This window comes from Notamacropus eugenii, chromosome 5 (assembly GCF_028372415.1).
Source record: "Notamacropus eugenii isolate mMacEug1 chromosome 5, mMacEug1.pri_v2, whole genome shotgun sequence".
Classification (NCBI taxonomy): domain Eukaryota; kingdom Metazoa; phylum Chordata; class Mammalia; order Diprotodontia; family Macropodidae; genus Notamacropus; species Notamacropus eugenii.
The window spans coordinates 169,787,842-169,807,418 of record NC_092876.1 but is presented as its reverse complement, the minus strand read 5'-3'; the positions used below and the strand labels follow the sequence as shown (position 1 = coordinate 169,807,418).

The 19,577-nt window shown below is 34.4% G+C and overlaps 1 protein-coding gene across 1 annotated transcript; it reads right to left on the bottom strand.

The window, feature by feature from the left end:
• Positions 1–2,214: 2,214 nt before the first annotated feature.
• Positions 2,215–3,209, bottom strand: LOC140508974 (olfactory receptor 8A1-like). Its single transcript, XM_072616893.1, has one exon. It carries the CDS (start codon positions 3,145–3,147, stop codon positions 2,215–2,217), a length of 933 nt encoding a protein of 310 aa, XP_072472994.1. The 5' UTR covers positions 3,148–3,209.
• Positions 3,210–19,577: the final 16,368 nt, after the last annotated feature.

Genomic DNA, 19,577 nt, shown 5'->3' with positions numbered 1-19,577 from the left:
CTCAGTTGGGTATAGAAATTTATCTCACTCAATAGGAAAGTAGGAGGGAAAAGGGGAAAGAAAAGGGAGAGGGATGACAGAAGGGAGGAAAAATTAAGGAAGGTGGTGGCCAGAAGCCAAAGACTGGCAAGGAAGGACAGGGTGAAAGGAGAAAGAAAAGTACAAATGGGGGGGCGGGGAAATAGGATGGAGGGAAATACACAGTAGCCAAAACTATGAACATGTATAGGATGAACTCTCCCATAAAACGGAAGTGGACAGCAAAATGGATTAAAAAACAGAATCTTACAATACGTTATTTACAGGAAACACATTTTGTCCAATTATATACTAAAAAATGTGAAAATCTAAGTGAAATGGATGAATATTTTCAAAAATATAAATTGTCCAGATTAAAGTAAGAGGAAATAAAATACTTAAATACCCCATTTAAAAAGATAAATTTAACAAGCCATCAACGAACTCCCTAAGAAAAAATTTTGAGGTCCAGATGGATTTACAAGTAAGTTCTACAAAACATTTAAAGAGCAATTAATTCTAATATTATATGAACTATTTGGAAAAACAGTAAAAGAAGGAGTCCTACCAAATTCTTTTTATAACATAAATATGGTGTTGATACCTAAACTAGGAAAAGCCAAAACAGAGAAAGAAAATTATAGACCAATTTCCCTAGTGAATATTGATGCAAAACAATTTTAAATAAAATATTAGCAAAGATATTCCCACAATATATCACCAGGATCACACAATGAGACCAGGTAGGATTTATACCAGGAATTCAGAACTGATTCAACATTAGGAAAATTATCAGCATAATAGACCATGTCAATAACAAAATCAATATAAATTATATGATTATTTCAATAGATGACAAAAAGACCTTTGGCAAAAAAAAAAAAAAAAACAGTAAAAAAACAGTACCCATTCCTGTTAAAAACATTAGAGAGCATAGGAATAAATGGAGCTTTTCTTAAAAATGATAAGTACTATGAAACCACATCAGCAAGCACTATATATAATGGAGATGTTAGAACCTTTTCCAATAAGATCAAGGGTGAAACAAGAATTATTGCCACTATTCACTATTGTAATAGAAATCTTAGCTTTCACAGCAAGAGAAGAAAAAGAAATTGAAGGAATTAGAATAGGCAATGTGAAAACAAAACTGTCACTTTTTGCAAATGATATTATGGTATACTTAGAGAATCCTAGAGAATCAAGTGAAAAACTGCTTGAAATTATTAATAACTTTAGAAAAGTTTCAGGATATAAAATAAACCCACAAAATCATTAGCATACCTTCACATGTAATTAGAAAAAATAGAATACTATTAAGTGGTAAGAAAAAAAATTCACATCTGATGCTTATTTATCACTATGACTCTGTTGAAGTCTTTCAACACCTCTGAACCACAGTTTCCTCCTCTCTAAAATGAGTGAATTGGACTCAGTGAATTCTAAGGTCCCTTCAGGTTCTCAATTTAAAATAGATTTATATTATCTGCATGATTCTATGACATTCTGCCTTTATTCCTTCCATTGAATTATAGAATTGGACTTTTCTCCCTCAAATTCCAATCTTTTTTCTCTAAACGTCATATCAACACGTGTTTGGATTAGATAGTGGGGAAGAGGAATAATAATAACAGAATAAAATAAAAGAAGTTATCTCATTCTTTATCCACCTCATGACTTTAATTCCATTCCCTGATTTTTGTATTACTCTCTTGCTCTCAGTTATACATTTATAGTGGGGTGAAAGTGGGGAAAGAGGAGAGGCACAGATGCTAAAAACTGAGGCTTGCACTTTTAAATGTCTTTTCCTTCATTTCATTCTTCCTTTAGCCAGACCTAAGGCCAATCAATTTTGTGTCACATTGTTGTTGTTTTCCTGGCAGAAGAACTGTGTCAAAATAAAAAATCTTGGCATTCTTCAGAGAAAAAGAAAGAAAAAAACTTGCTTCTACCAACAAGATTCATTGATCTCAATTTGGTACTTCAGATCATTTTCTATCTATCTAATCACTGTCATACAAACATACAAAATCAATTACTCAACTAGTATTTATTATGGATCCATTATGCAAAGGCATCATACTAGGTACTGGAATGGCAATAAAAAAATGAAATATTCTCTACTCTCTAAGAGTTTCATGCAATGACTTCCATAAGTTTACTTCACGGTAAAACTATATACTCAACAGTCTACTATTAGAACCTATTATTCTTCATGATTTTCCTCAAGGAATCCTTTACGTCCTTATTCCTGAAGCTGTAGATCATGGGATTCAGCATGGGGTTCACTATGGTATAAAACACTGATGCCACCTTCTCCTGCGTATTGTTGCCACCAGATGATGGCTTAAAATACATGAAGATTATGGAACCATAAAATACAGCAACAACTGCAACATGGGAGCCACAGGTCTTAAAGGCTTTAGCCCGACCTTCAGCAGAATGGACTTGGAGGATATTTGAAAGGATGAAAGCATAAGAGATAAAAATGGACAAGATTGTCAGAAATACATTGATTCCAGAATTAAGTATTAAAAGATATTCATTGATGTAGGTGTTTGAGCAAGAGAGCTTCAAGACGGGAAGGATATCACAGAAGTAATGGTTGATGACATTATCCCTACAGAAGGTCAGGTCAGCCAACAAACTTGTATGGATAAAGGCCCCACATATCCCAATGATATGCACTCCAGCTACTAGCAGGAAGCATACTCTCTGAGACATGGTGATGTGGTAAACCAAAGGGTGACAGATGGCAACATAACGATCATAAGCCATGGCTGCTAGCATGTAGCACTCAGAAACAGCAAAATAACTAAAGAAAAAAAATTGAGTTAAACAGCCTGGAAAAGAGATGATGTTTTCTTCTGATATAAAGTTCACCATCATTTTGGGGATAATGACAGAGGAATAGCAGAGATCTATAAAGGACAGGTTACCGAGGAAATAGTACATAGGAGTGTGAAGCTGAGAACTGATCCTGATTAACAGAACTAAGCCTAGGTTTCCTACCATGGATGCAATGTAGACTCCAAAGAACAAGAAGAAAAGGGGAAGCTTGAGCTCTGGTTCATCTGTTAATCCTGTAAGGATAAATTCAGTAACTATAGAATGATTCCCCACAGTCATTATACTTTTGAAATTTAACTGGAAACCTGTGAGGGAAAGAAAGAGATGTCCATTATATAAAGTCTGGGGTTTTTTGCCAAAGTTCTCTGATAGATGAATTGTTATTTCTTCACATAGCCGTAAGTTTAAAAACTATAGTTATTACTGAGTTGAAAATAAAGTTATAAAATTAAATCATAAATAAATTTATAAATTATAACTGTAAGAAGTATATCTAAATTTATAAAAAATAATGAATTTATATATTTTTAGAGTTAAACAAAAAATGTGAATATTCAACAGACTGGGGATGGGGTGGAGGGAGAGGTTCTTATATAGCTGTGATGGACGAAATGTAGAGGGGAATTTTCTTGAACTTTATGCAGAGGGAAATTTGTCAGTGTGGGTATGATGATTATGGACCAAAGATAGAAGATCAAACCGAATGTATAGAGATTTATTAGCCAGCTAAAGAATCAGCTTTCACTGATAGCAAGTTCAGAGTGATATAGATTTTTATTAAATAACAGTTCAGGTCCATTTAGTATATAATGCCTTCTGCAGCAACTTAAAATGAAAAAGTAAAGCATTTCACAGGAAAGGAACAGAAAAAGAGCGAAATCAGCCAAGCAAAAAAATGGGTGTATCTGGAATTCAGAAGTTAATATCAGAATAAAAAAAAAACATGTTCTAAGGCAAGAGACAAGAAAAGAGACCAAGTACTTTTGCAATTGGGAAAGCAGTCATTTTAGCAAATCTAAGATTAGTAACTAGCTGTTACAACAGTGGATAAAAATAACCACTTAACTATATCCTTACATAAGGTTTGGGTGCTTTTAAATATTAGAACAACAGATAGTTCGGGGATATCTATATTAGTAGTCCATTAAAATATCACAAAATTATTGTGATTCCTATTTTCCCCACATTCTTCTCTTTGATATTTATTAAGAAGTATCATTAAGTCGTGACTACTCTATAGCACGTTCATTAAGTTTCTAAGTTCCTCTACTTCCCCTTGTCTTCTAACAGTTTTCTTAACAATCAGCATTTTTTGATTTTGCTAGTCAGGGATAATTTTTACGCCCTTGCATATCTACAGTAAAGGAATTGGTTTTATGGCAAAATAGGAAGCTTGATCCAATGAAGCTTATGACAGAGAGAAAACAAAAAGATGTAGATAACAAATCACTTGCCATTCAAAATATTCTGTTGAAAAACTAAGTAGCAAGTATCAATCAATCATACTGAAATATATCTGAGATTCAGTAAAGAAGGTAAATTTAACAAGACTAGAGGGTCATAATAAGAAAAATATCAATCTTTCCTCCATAGCTTCTGGTTCTATTATCCTATGTAGTAGTAACTGTTTCGCAAAAATATCCACATTTAGAAGCGGGGGCTTGAATTTCAAAAGTAACATTTTTTACAGTACTTTATTAATAGTAATTATACAATGAACTGGAGAGTGTAGGTGAAAGGAATTAGAATTTATATAACACATACAATGTGCCAGGTACTATGTTAAGCAATTTTTATAAATATTTATCTTATTTGATCTAGGACAAGGAGGACCTGCATTTAAACTTCCAGTTTTGCCTAAATCTGACCTTAAGGTCACATTCCAAGGCGATCGGGGGCTATAAGAGACAATATTTTTAAATATAACTACATAATCAGGAGTACAGACAGGAATAGGGAAAGTATATCAATGTCCTTTTTGGCAGCACGTATTTTGTTCCAATGTGTCAAGTTTAACTGCTCCTGAAAAGTATTTTTCTTTTGTAATTCTGAGTCAAAGGAATCTGTAATCCACTACTGTCTATAAATTTTTCATCTTGATCCAACGAGACTGAGATGAACCATTTCTTCTTATTTCTATGGCAGATTTACAGAAATATTCCCCCACCCCACAATAGATCCACTTGCCATATTCTAAGGCATGCATCACTCTTTGTATATTTCTTAGGCAATGCTACTCAGAACCTGTTAATGACAAGACATAGTATAAGTTCTTAAAACCTGACATAATCTAATCACATTTGCCTTCTATTAATTATTTCCCATAGTGAAAAGCCATAGTGCTAAAACTTGCAGTCAATTTCAAGGGGTACGGGATGAATAACCGACCAGGGTACCTCTAACTCATCTGAAAGTTCTGAGTTTTAATTTTCACATGCTATTTGATCTTTCCACCTTGCCAAACCCCTGTAGTTTATAGATAAGAGGAAAAAATCTTTTAATTGATGACCTGACCTGTAAAGTAGGTTCTTCTGTCACTTGATCTCATGAGAGACTTCAACAAGGAAAACATGACTTAGGAGTTGCTTTACAACTGAATTTTATATGTGAAAGCCTCAGTTCAACTTGAGAATCTACAGAAGGAAGAAAACAAGAAATTATTAAGTACCTACTATGTACCAAGCATTTTACAATTATTATCTTATTTGATCCTCACAGCAACCCCAGGAGGCAGAGCTATTAATATCACCATTTTACCTTTGAGAAAATTGAGGCAGACAGAGGTTAAATGATTTCATATAGCTAGTAAAGGTCTGAGGCAGAATTTGAACTCAGAGCTTCCTGACTCCAAGTCCACTTAGTTGCCTAAACAATTACTAAATCATAGTGAAAGCCCATGTATTTAGACATTTGTAAAGAAATTAATCTTGTGGATTTTTAAAGGGGCCTGGAGGAGATTTATTACCTTGCTCTTCCTTATTCAGTCTTGTTACCTGTTACTTCCAAGATCAAATTTAAAATATATAATTTAGAATTATCATCTTCACTTGGCCTCCTGTTAACATTTTCATGGACACAACAGAAGTTCTCAGTCTCCTAATACAATTGCAGCTATCATGAGTCTTTTCAGTATATTTTTTACCTATCAGAAAAGATTTGGAAGCCAACCACATATATCTTAGTCTGATTTTGTTGCCTTTCTCAAAGTAGGGTTTCCCACTCAAGAATCACAGCTTTTCATATCTTTATCATTTTCCTCCTTTGAGGATATATTTTATCTTCTTATCATGGGAGGGGTAAAGGTTATTTAGACAGAAGGAATGTGGGGCTAAAATGATATCTTATACATGAATATGTAACTAGTAAACCAGTGAGAAAGAAGATGGCAAGTCTAAGAACTGATTCATCCTAGTTGCCTAGGTTAGGAAGTTGAGACAAGGAATGGTCACAAATTCAGAAGAGCAGACACACAAGTAGCAAATTCCTTCATCCCTGCATAATTATCATAGTGATGCCAGGTGACAGCAATAGAAGGTTCATTATAAAACTTTTGAAGTTCTTCTGCAATGGTCAGGGAAATATGCTGTGAAAAGAGAAGGAAGGATATGGTTTTAATAATAGCAAGGTAATTCCATCAGGACTAAGCCTAAAGGCATAGACTGATCTATCCTAGGTAAAACAGGAAAAAAACTCAGTTTTGTTTAATTTCAGATAAAAGTTATTAAAAAAAACGTTTTGGAACAACCAATCATACAGTAGAGTTATACATTTTTCAAAGGGTCTCATAGAAAGCTTATGACTTAGCAGATGAGAAACTTCCCTATCCAAAAAGGAAAAAACTGAGTCAAAAGAATTTCATCATTTCTTTCAGAAAGCCTCCTTTTCAACCTTTCCAGACATCTATGTCCATCTTCATGATTTGGAATTTAGAGATGATACTCCCTGTGAACTGCTCTTGGCATTTCCCTTTGAATGGAAGTATTGGCTTAACAACAATTCAGATACTTATACCTGGATTCAGTACACATAGTAGATCAGATTACAGTTCCCAAAAATTCGATTTCTCATAGAATATTCCATTATTTATAGTTTATGGCATGGTACAACTATTCCTCTTGTCAAAAGCAAAATCAGTAAGTTCACAATAAATGTTAGTAAAAACAAAACAAAACATTTATCCGTAGTATTTATTAAGTACTTACAAAGTCTTTCCAAAAGCTTTTAGTTGTTTCCCCTAGTTTGATATATCCTGATGCAAAAATCAATCATTGGAAATTAAGAAAATTATCACATTCTGGGGTTTCTTTTGTTCCTCTAAATGAATTTTATTATTTTTTCTATCTCTATAAAATAATTCTTTGGTAATTTGATTGTTATGGCACTAAATAAGTAAATTCATTTAGGCATTATTGTCTTTTTTATTATATTGGCTTGGTCTACCCATGAGTAATTAATATTTCTCTGATTGTTTAAAATGCGTAATAGTTCACTCAAAACCCAGAAGGTCACTGGTTATGATTAGCCAAGAGGGTTTAATGTACTACATGTGAATACCTAGGGGAAAAAAAGTAAAATCTTTTAAACTGGAATCTATTGATCCCACATTGATTCAAACATATGATTCTGACATACACCAGTTCTACACTACAAGTTTTCATGGATTTCATAACAAGTAGTCAGACAATTTATCTTAAAAGATGGAGCTTAAAAAATTCTGTAATAGAAAATTTTTGAACCAGGCCTCCCCCCAATTATACTGTGTGTGTGTTATCTTTTTTCTTCTGTAAATCAATTTACTATGTTAGAATTTTCAAGGCTCTTTTTATATGCAAATATTTTTATATTTTCATCTTTCACAGACTTGATAAGATGTTGTGATCTTGTCTAGGTCAAAAATTCAAAGTCTGGAAAGTTCTCATAGGACTTCATAGATACTGAGACATCTTGCTAAGGTCTTTTTTGCTTTTCCTGAACACCAAGATCTTATGTGTGTATAAATATATTCACACACAAACATACACATGCATATATACACATGTGTACACACACATATATATGTATATACACATGTGTATATTATATTATAGATACACATGCCTACATTTCTGCAAATGGAGAAATTATCTCCTTTTCCTTCTTTTCTTCTTCTTCTTCATCTTCTTCTTCTTCCTCTTCTTCTTCTTCCTTTCTCTATTTCTTTCTCTTCATTACCAACATAGGCAGAATTAGGAACATAGAGATGAAACTATATCCTTCAAAAGCTTTGAAACTTTTAACAGAAAATTTTTCACTATTTTCACCCCTATTCCTTTGGTTAATCAGAAACTGGGGGGCAATGGGGAGGGGGGAATCATGTGGTTTTACAAAGACACAGAATATATACAATGCTGATACCATATATTCTGTTACATAAAACAAGCAAACAAAACCCAGATTACTTTTTTTTTTAAGTCCCAGGACACAGAATCTTATACCATGGTTCTAAACTCTCTTTTGTACTAAATGCATTTAGAAAGAAAAATGTCTAGGCAAGAGGTCATTCTATAGTAGAGTAACTTTTCTGTTTTGTTTTTGATTTCATCTAGTCTATTCTCAGTCAGAGCTGAGGTCCTCTATCTACAAGGCCTCCTCTCCCATATCCACTGCTACAGAATTTGACAAATGGGGACCAAAGAACCTACTCTATCCTCAGACTGGGGAATCACTGATTTTCAGTTTAATACACATACCAGTGGATATAGACTATCCTCAGGCTATGTTGGGAACCACTGCCAACCACAGACTTTCAATTTCAGATCTATTCACAGGTTTTCTCGAAGTTTTTTATGAGTTTTTATTAAGACAAGGTAAGGATTATACATTCACTCATGCAATCATTGGTCATTATTCATATACAGCCAACCCAACTAAATGACTTCTTTGATTAATCTCACCTGAGAAAGATTTCCTAGAAGTCAAGGAACACGAGGTTCAAACCAAAATCTTAGTCCTAGTTCTGGAGGTGGCCACATCAAGAGGTGTTCTTCTCTTTCAGCCATGGAATTCTCACATCCAATCCTTGTGATCTACCTTATGTATAAGAAATCTTGGAAAATAGGAGTGGCTGCTAAGATGAGTAGGCCCAGCTTCAGCCAATGGTTTGTGACTAAATTATAAAGCCATGTCAACAGAAAAATAGCATTCTTTGCATCAGTTTTACTTCACTCTAGTCTCCTTTAGGCAAAGAAAATTTAGGTAAAATGGCTCACTCTCCATTAAATAGAAAGAGGACACAAAGCATCATGGAAAACTGTTAATATTGGCAAAAAACAAAATTGTTTCCTTACATGCACTTCACTGTCTTAGGTGTCAAATCACTCTGATAGCTCAGAAGGAGTGAAGATCATCCTACTTCCAACACCAAAATATAGAGAAATTCTCTCACCCTCTCAGAAGAAGCAAACTAATAGGAGTCTAATGACTATGGGTCAAAGATAGGAGACAGAATCAAAAGTAAAGAAATTTACTAGCATTCTATTAAATCTATATTTAGATTCAGATGCCTTGGGTACAGATTTGTTTTTTTTTTAACTTTTCAGGCCTGCTTAGAGTACATAGTCAATCTGCAGCGTTCTGTGGCAACTTAGAATGTGGGCAGCTAGGTGGTGCAGTGGATAGAGCACCAGTGCTGGAGTCAAGAGGACCTGAGTTCAAATCTCACCTCAGACACTTGACACTCACAAGCTGTGTGACTTTGGCAAGTCACTTAACCCCAATTGCCTCATTCTAGGTCATCTTCAGTCATCCTGATGAATATCTGGTCACTGGATTCAGATGGCATTGGAGGAGAAGGGAGGCTGGTGACCTGCATGCATAGCCCTCCCTCACTCAAAACAAAGTCAAGTGCAAGTCATGTGATTATTTCTCTTATGGCATGGTCTTCTTCAGCAATGAAGGATGAACACACATGGCAACTTAGGATCAAAAAGTAAAGCATTTCACAGAAGAGGGGGAGGGGTAGAGAAAGAGGGGGATCAGCCAAAGGAGATAACAGGAGTATTCGGAATGCAAGTGACAGGATTTATTATTAGAATAAAAAATATTCCCTGATCAAGGGCAAAAGACAAGGGGAAGGGAAGAAATACTTTCATAATTGTGAAAGCAGTCATTTTAGATAAATGTGTAGTGTCTTTTATCTAAGAACAAACAGTTATTACAACAGTGGACAAAATCAACTACTTTAACATGTGCTTGTATAGTGTTTGAGGATTTTTTATTATTAGGCCACCTGGGGGATTTATACAACGTTAGCACATTGAAATGTAAAGTGATTGTGGGTCCTATACTACCCCTCACCTCCACCATCAACGACATCTGCCTTCTACTTCCTTTGAACTTTGTACTGGATCCTAATGAAAAGTCATGTTCCTAAATTTTGTGAGTGCAATTCTAAGAATCTTTACACAATATACAAACTTGGGGCACAATATACAATATACACAATTTACACAATATACAACTGTGGCATGGTAGGAAGAACATAGAATTTGTATTTAATATCAGGGAGCAGAGTACAGTGGGAGTAGGAAGTGACTACTGCCAGGAGGACCAATCCAAATTTAACTCAGAATTGCCATCTGTAAAATGGGAAAAATAATATCTACTATGATCTTTCTTCCTTACCAGGTGTGTAGTACTATAATTATGAGATACTTTTGGTATAATCCTTTCTGAATCACAAAATATCAATTATTGTCATCACTATAATTAAATCCCAACCACTTTATTGACATATTTTGTTCTTATATCACTTATATACCCACATCTAATTTTTTTTAATATATCCCTCTCCTCTTTTCCCTTCCAGAGAGCTATCGCCTATAGAAAAAAATAAAAATAACCCTAAATGCACTCAAACAACCAAAATGGTAAAAACAAAAATGTGACATTATATGCAATATTCTGCTCCCATATTCCCCACCTTTCCAAGAAATACATAGAATGCTTTCCCATATTTCCTTTTTACAACTAAGTTTGATCATTATAATTTCATAGAATTCAGTTAAGTTGTTTTGTTGTCATTGCGATTTCAACTTACATTATTGAAGTCATTCTGTATAATGTTTTCCTGTTTCTGTTTACTATGCAACAGTTCACGCAGGGCTTTCCATGTTTCTTTGTAGTTACCATATGCTTAATTTCATGGAGTTATTTCTATTAATATGGTAGTACTTTTTATTGTTCAGATGACAAATAGCCCAATTTAGTTTGGGGGTCTGTGCCCAGTCTATGGTTAAGATGAAATAAATGAAGTCTAAAATTTTAAAAGCCAAAGATTATACTAAAATGAATCATAAATGTATTAACAAAATTAAAGAAACTATTAATTAAATTGAAATACATTACAAATCAGTGGCAAATGAAAGAATATGTTCTCATTTACAAAAATAGGAATTATGTTAAGCTTTTCAGAAAGATGTTTCTTACATGAAGTTAGGCTCACTTGAAATAAAGTTAATTTTTATGTATCTAATTCATTTTAACATGCACTGGGAGGAATTAGGTGGTATTGTGTATGACTATCAATCCCAAAACAGTCAGTAAGAGCGAAAGCAACACCCAGAGTAGTCTCTGAGTCTGTAAGATTTAGTAATATAGAGTTCATTTGCTGGGGTAAAAATATTTTATAGAACACTAAATTTTACCTCCCCCATCTCCCCAAAAAAGGCCTAGTAGGCCTTGGAAGCTGACTATGAGTCACTTTCACAGAAAGTACAAAAAGAGATTTTCTGTCATCCAGTACCCAATTAGATTCATTTCAGGCATGTGAATTGGTCTTAACCATTATTTTTAGGATAGGAGAACCACATCCTTGAGAGAACAAATGTATGAAATGAAGAAGAGGTGCCATCTTACCACCCTAACTTTTTGGCTTAATCTTTTCTTTTATATCATATTATGCCTAAAAAAAGAAAATATAAGGAAATAACCACAGACATAGCTGGATGAATTTCACCCCCTCTTCATGTTTATACCTGATTTTAAGTCTCCTATGAAAAAAAGAGGGAGAATTTTCAGACTTACCAGAGTCTTGCTGGGGACAGAAAAGCCACTGGTCTGACTTGACTTTTACCTTCAATCTCTTGTGTTACATTAAAAAAAATGTACATTTGCTATCATGACAGTAAATTCTGACTGTCTCGAATCTCCCCAGCTCCTGTCAGAACATTTTTTTGGTTTATTTACATAAGCATATAAAGGCTGTTAGCAGAATATGACCATTAAAATGTATTTTTTTAACCACATTAGTGTTAATTATTTCTTATTATTATTTAGTGCTTTATGGAACTATAGAAATATATCATAGGATTATTTCTCTTTCTTGTGTAATACTTTATAATTCTCATACTACAACCCTTTTGAAGTTTACTAAAATGAATAGACAGTCATGATTACTCTCTTTTTACGTTCAACAAATCTAATGGCAAAGAAGTTAAGTGAATTACCCAAGTCCACGTTATTGAGTGGTAGAGCAGGAGAAAAAAACCTGTTTTGATTCCAAATCTCATACTATATCTGGCTTGCTCTTCTGACAGAAGAAGCTGATTGCCCAGACTAGACAAGGTAGAAATTTTAAATGTTGTTTATACATCCTTGAGTCTCAAGGTAGTAAATGGGAATTGAAACTCTCCCAGGATTTCACCAGAGATATTTTAATTAACATTCATTATAAATCAGAAGGTCAGGTTTGCCAAGAAAAAAGTAATTATTTGGTTTGTTTGTACCCAGGATAATTAAATTCTCATTGACATTTCATATGTTGCAAACCCAGACTAATTTCTTCTCCCTTGGTAGCTGGGTGCAGGTTGCATGTAGAGAAGGAGGGTTAAAGTCTCTTCCACCCCTCCCCCATTATATGGTTATATAATTACAATGGTAAAGAGGAGGATCAGGGTAATCAAGAATAGTTTTAAATACATCCCTATTTTCCAGCTCTCAAATGACCTTGCCCAGATATAAGGGCTAAAAGCCTTTAAACTCACAGGAGTTAGTTAGCACAATATCTTTTATTTCCATCTCCTTCCTTTTACTTATGATTAGACCCAATCAATTATTTCCTACCTTCCTGATGCTTATTGTGAGAGAAGGCAAATATAGCTATGCATGGAATGTGATCCAGTCATGTCAACATATTAAAGTCATGATGGATGGATATCTATGAATGCAATATATGTGTTATTGCAGCAAGTTTTAAGAAGTAAAACTGACAAACCTGAAATTCAACCTGGAATATTTTCCTAAAGCTTTGTCTAAAGTCAGCAATGTGTTAATCTATCTAAACTCTGAAAATCTGCTTGGGTGGATTATATTACTTCTAGGTAGTAGCTAATGGACAAGGAAGGCAAGAAAGTGGTTAGAGTCATAGGGGATCAAAAAATAATATGGAACCTACAGTTTGACGAAAAATATGCCTGCAAAATTTATAAAAAGAGATCATACTTATTTTAAATAGTAATAAAATATTAACTTCAAAGTAAAAATTGTTTCATATATTTTCATATGCATTTGATTTTTAAAATTAATTAATTCATTTTAAACATTTTTTTCTTTTTAAATACTGAGTTCCAAATTCTCTTCTTCCCTCCTACCTACCTCCCACATCCACCTCCCACACCCACTGAGAAGGGAAATAATATGATATCAACTATACATGTGAAGACATACAAAATCCATTTCTGTATTAGCAATATTTTTTAAAAAGCAAGAAAACTAAAGAAAGCAAGAAAGGTATACTTAAATTTGCACTCTGAGTTCCCTGTGTTCTCTCTCTAGAAGTAGATAGCATTTGGTCATTATGAGTCTTCTGGAATTATCTTGGATCATGGTATTGATTAGAATAGCCAAGTCTTTCACAGTTGATATTACAAAATTGTTGTTACTGTGTACAATGATCTCCCAGTTCTTTTCACTTACATGGAAGAGTTCATCTGTCAGATATATAAAGGAAGAATTTAGGACCAAATAAGAGATAGAGAACATTATGCGATATAAAATGGATAATTTTGATTATAATAAGTTAAAGAGATTTTGCAGAAACAAAAACAATGCAACCAAGATTAAAAGGAAAGCAGAAAGCTGGGGGAATTTTTTTTTACAAGTGCTTCTGATAAAGGCTTTATTTCTGAAATATATAGGGAACTAAGTCAAATTTATAAGAATATGTCATTCCTCAACTGATAAATGGTCAGACACTTGATACTTACTAGCTGTGTGATCTTGGCCAAGTCACTTAACCCCAATTGCCTCATCCTGGGTCATCTCCAGTCATCCTAATGAATATCTGGTCACTGACTTCAGATGGCTCTGGAGGAGAAGTGTGAGGTTGGTGACCTGCACAGTCCTCCCTCACTCAAAACAAAGTCAAGTCAAGATCGTGTCATCATTTCTCTGATGGCATGGTCTTCTTCAGCAACAAAGGACGAACACACACAAATGGTCCAAAGATATGAATAGGCAATTTTCAGACAAAGATATCAAAGCTATCTATAGTCATGTGAAAAAAATGCTCTAAATTAGAAAAGAATAAATGAAAAGAACGCTGAGCTACCTCACACCTATCAATTTGGCTAATATGACAAAAAAGGAAAATGATAGATTTTGGATATGGGAGAATTGGGACACTAATGCACTGCTGGTGGAACTGTGAACTGATCCAACCCTTCTGGAGATCAATTTGGAACTATGCCCAAAGGGCTACAAAACTGCACATACCCTTGGACCCCACAATATCACTTCAAGGTCTATATCCTAAACAGATTTTTTTTTAAAAAGGTGAAAGGATCTATTTGTTAAAAAATATTTAAAGCAGTTCTTTTCGTTGGCGAAGAATTGGAAATTGAGGGGATGCCCATCAATAGGGAAATAGCTGAACAAATTGTGGTCTATCATGGCGATGGAATGCTATTGTGTTGTAAGAAATAATGAGCAGAATGATTTCAGAAAAACCTAGAAAGACACATTGAATTGATGCAGAGTGAAGTGAGCAGAACCAGAAGAACATTGTACACAGTAACAGAAATATTGTACAATCAACTCTGAATGACTTAGCTATTCTCAGCCATACAATGATTTAAGGATTTTATGATAAAAATACCATGTATCTCCAAAGGAAAAAAACTGATGGATAGAAGCGTAGTGTTTTCTACTTTCCTTATTTTTTTCTTGATTTTTTTTTGGGGGGGGGCTGTGTTTTCTTTAACAACTTGACTAATAGGGGAAAAGCTTTGCATGATTGTACAGGTATAACCTATATCAAGTTGGTTACCCTCTCAGAGAGGAGCAAGGGGAGGAAGAGAGGGAAAGAATCTGGAACTCAAAAATTTTTTTTAAATGAATGTTAAAAATTGTTTTTACAAGCAATTGGAAAAAATAAAATATTATTTTAAAAAAATAGAGACTATTGCCACTTTGATCTATTTGAAGCATTCTTATAAGGCTGATGGAAAGAGGCAAGAGGTATCATTCTACAGAACCAAGAGCATGGTAGTACCTTCTCTGGCACAAGTGAGAGGATATTATGATTACTTTATGGTGCACAAAGGGAGAAAAAAGGTCAAGGTGTATCCACATTCTTTTGACTGGGAAATGAAATTTAGAAGAAATAGAGATCTTTAAAAAGACTTTCTATTTCAGGGAATTCATTATAGATTTGTTATTAGAAATGAACATTTTAAGGAAATGAGGATTCTAAACTCGTGTAGAGAAGGATAGGAAGGGATTATTTCACATAGGCTGTTTAAGAAATCCTTCATATCTTATGTCACAATATTTCCTCTAACTTCACTCGCTCTCCAGCGGTCCACCATGCCAACAACCCAGCCTAGAGTCAAGGAATTAAAATTTTCTAACTGGCATTGGGGGCTATATGCTTATGACCATTCTTAATGTTTTAAGATAAACTACTCAATTTGACCTCTATAATTAGGCAAAACTTGACTGATATCTTCAAATTCAATAAACTCAGTTAAAAGTCTTCATTAAGTAACCCATATACACAAAGCATTATGATGAGCTTTACATGAAAAGTAAAGTTATACTCAACATTAAGCTGCTTTCTATCACCTAAAGAGCAGTGTAGAGAGGTATTAGCATAAGTATCTATAGTATGTGTTTGAATAGAAGTAATTACATTTCAGTTGATCAGCAAGGCATGGTAGATTTCAAGGCAGAATAAAAGAGATATCGGATGAACAAGGACTGATGAGACATAGTCACTGCCTGGATGCAGGGTGGAGGCACACCCTGTGGAGGGATAGAAAAAAGTGAAAAGCACTCAAATCTGGGGGAGTGGTAAAGTGATGGGATTAGAAGGAGGGGTAGGTTTTGAAATAGAAATGGTGAGTTCTGTTTTTTACAATTTGATTTTGAAGTATCACCTGGATATCATGGATAATTCCAAAATGGAGCTGCAAAATTGAGTCTAGAGCTCAGGGAAGAATTTGATGTGGAAATTTGTATTTGAGAATCCTCTGCTAGAAAGTGAGATTGAAACCTTTGGAGAGATTCATAATGCCATAAGAAAGAGTATAAGAAGAGGAGAGAAGAGGGCAAAAAGCCAGACCCTTCCCAAAGAGTAAGCCCTGAAAAAAGATTTTTCAAACTGAATCAAAATAATAGGGACTGCTAAGCCATATACATTCTTAACATCAGCGTATATGGTAAAAACTACACTTTATGAAGCAGAAGATCTGATGTCCAAAGGTTGCCCATGAATAATTCAAATAGTTCTATGTTTGTTATACAGTTAGGCATCTCAGTTGACACCAGACTGCCATCATAATGTTCTAAACTTTTCTGATTATTAAAAAAAAAAAGTTGAATTTTTTTGAATATTTTGTGACTTGATTAAAGGAAAAGACTCCCTTTAGCATTACTGAATGAACAGGGAATAGATTTGTGGATTGGGCAGGGTACAAATTAACATAAAGCCTTAGATGAATAACCTTGAAATCTGGTTTCTGAGTCTAATTTATATCATGCAGCCTTACCCCTGTAGCCTACCTATGACTGTGAGAAGAATACTAAGTTATTACAGAATTTAGGTGGCTAATAACAAGTAGGCAGATCCTGAGGGGATTTCTCTTTCCAGGCCATGACAGTAACCAAGTATTTCTCTCTTCAGAAACGTGGCAGAAAATTAATTTGCACAAGAAAGCCAGTAGGAGCTCTTCTGCTTCATCTGCAAGGACGGTTTCACAGACTCCATTACCATTACCAATGATTTGTACACTCAATTTTTGCAGAAGTTGCATCTTCAGGAACTAGGAGGAAGCTGTTGCACCATCTTCCTGACCTGAGTACAGAGAAGTCTTTCAGATGAGACACTTTCAGACTAATGTGCATCTGGATAAATTGACTGTTATTGACAAGAGGCTCAGACTTCACCCTTCCCAGATTTCTGAAAGATGACAAGCATAGGAGGTACCAGGAGCCCAAGAGACTATTCTGTGAGGATGACCGGAAATAATTATATCTTTCCTACTTTGAAATGCAGGAACACAGTGATCACACAACCTATTCCATAGAGAAGATTGCTGAAAACTATAGAGTGAATAATTGTAAAGGCAACCATACTGGAATACCTAGGATGGTTGTTAGCACAGGTTCGTAGATCTGCATTTCTGAAAAGAAAGCAACTTTTGAGGGGTCAACAATTACTTTAATCAAGCACATGTATCATTCACTTAGTTCAGGGAAAAAAGTCAGCACTCTGAACTTCAGAGAAAATAAACAGAAATCAAAATCTACAGATAGATTTTCTAACTGCCTGACAGTAAAAAATACATACGTCACAGATCAACAGACAGGTAACTGTCTGACCATACATACAGTTACCAGAGACAGAAGCACCAACATCTGGATTTTCAAAACCGAGGCCTCCTTAGCGGTTGCCAAACAAACACTTCTAATGAGTTAACCCCAAAGTAAAACATCACCTCAGACTATTTATAAATTTTCAGAGTCAGAGGTCATCAGAACCCTTGAGAACCAGTGCCTCATTAACAAAAGGTGTGGAACTTCCTACAAATCTCTAATCAAACTCCTTTTAATAAGCAGGCTCATTACTAGGTGGGGAAGATCTTTAATCTCATTAGCATTGCAGAGAGCTACAGTGTAACTTTCAATTTTTTTTACCTTCCATAAAAATTCCAAATTTCTTAGTCTGGCATTAAGGGGCCCTGCATAATCTGGCTTAAATTTTTTTCAGATTTGTCTAGAAGAAGAGTGCGATGCTCAAACAGAAATGGGGGCCACTATACCTTACTTAAGAATTCCTGACACTTCTTAATGACTTAGAAAACCACATATTAACATTATATTTATATATACATGTATATATATACATGTATGTATATATGTATATATACATACATGTATATATATATAGTATGTATTTGTCTTTATTTTGCCAAATACTTCACAAATTACATTTTAATCTGGTTCAGCAGGCACTCATGGGTGGGCCACATGTTTGAGCCCTTCAGTCAAGAATATAGCTTTAGCTCATGCCAATTCCTCCATCTAGAATGCATTCTCCTATTTCCAATTTTATACCTCCTTCAAATTCTAACTCAAATCTCCCTCTTCCATGAAACCTTTCAGACCACAATATTCTTTCTATAGTGATTATTGTCTGTACCATTCATTTGACCAGATACTATCTTTCATTATTAGCTAACATTTAATGCACATGTACTCTGTTTCCCTATCTATGTGGATTTTAAACATCTTGTACCTCTTTGAATACATTAACTAACACTTAGCACAATGGCATGCTAGTAGATGCTCAATAAATCAATTTTTTCAAAATTCATTTGAAAATTTGTAGGTGTGCTATAAGAGATATGAGAGTGAACTTTAAAGTCTTAATTCACAAACAGATAAAATATATTTGTGTTCCAAATGGAAATTCTATTACTCCAGCCATCATTTGAATTTTTTCTCTCTGCTTTTTCTACTTTGTATATCTCAATGACTCTGTGTCCATTGTTGATTAGAGGATTGTGACATCAGAAAGAAATCATCCAATCATGGTCTTCTTTTTTCTTTAAAGGTCTCTTTCTTTCCTCACTTAGTTTTTGAGAATTCTCTCTCTCTCTCTCTCTCTCTCTCTCTCTCTCTCTCTCTCTCTCTCTCTCTCTCTCTCTCTCTCATAAGTATGACTATATGGATTCTATGAACTATAAGCTTAAACTTGGAAGGGACCTTAGAGTTTATCTTTTCCAGTTCTTTCATTTTACAGATAGAAAGTTGAAGTAACTTCTTCAAAGTTGTCCAGGTACAGCTGGGATCAAATCCCAAATCCTTTGACTCTAAAGCTAGAATTATTTTTTTCCCACTGAAATGCATTTTGGTACAATACTAATAATGTTATATGTTATTTTTCTTTTCTAATTTGAAACCCATATTTTCTTGTATTCTTTGGGATATGGAATTATGATATGGAGCTATGGTAAAGTGCAACTGGGATCTCCTTTTTTAAAATTCTTGGGTAAATAGAACGTTAAAAGCTTCCAACTTCACCCAAAATCCAACATTACTATTTGGGATGATCAGATCAGCAAATTGCCCTAATAGTCAAATTTTATTTTTCTAGCAATGCTACCTTGTGACATCACTAATGCCTAACTCCCTTATCCAGTAAGTATTCAGGTGACAACAGCCATCTG

What these genes read in the sequence shown, in the direction of transcription:
- LOC140508974 (XM_072616893.1), bottom strand. Translation starts at nt 3,147, where the DNA reads ATGACTGTGGGGAATCATTCTATAGTTACTGAATTTATCCTTACAGGA.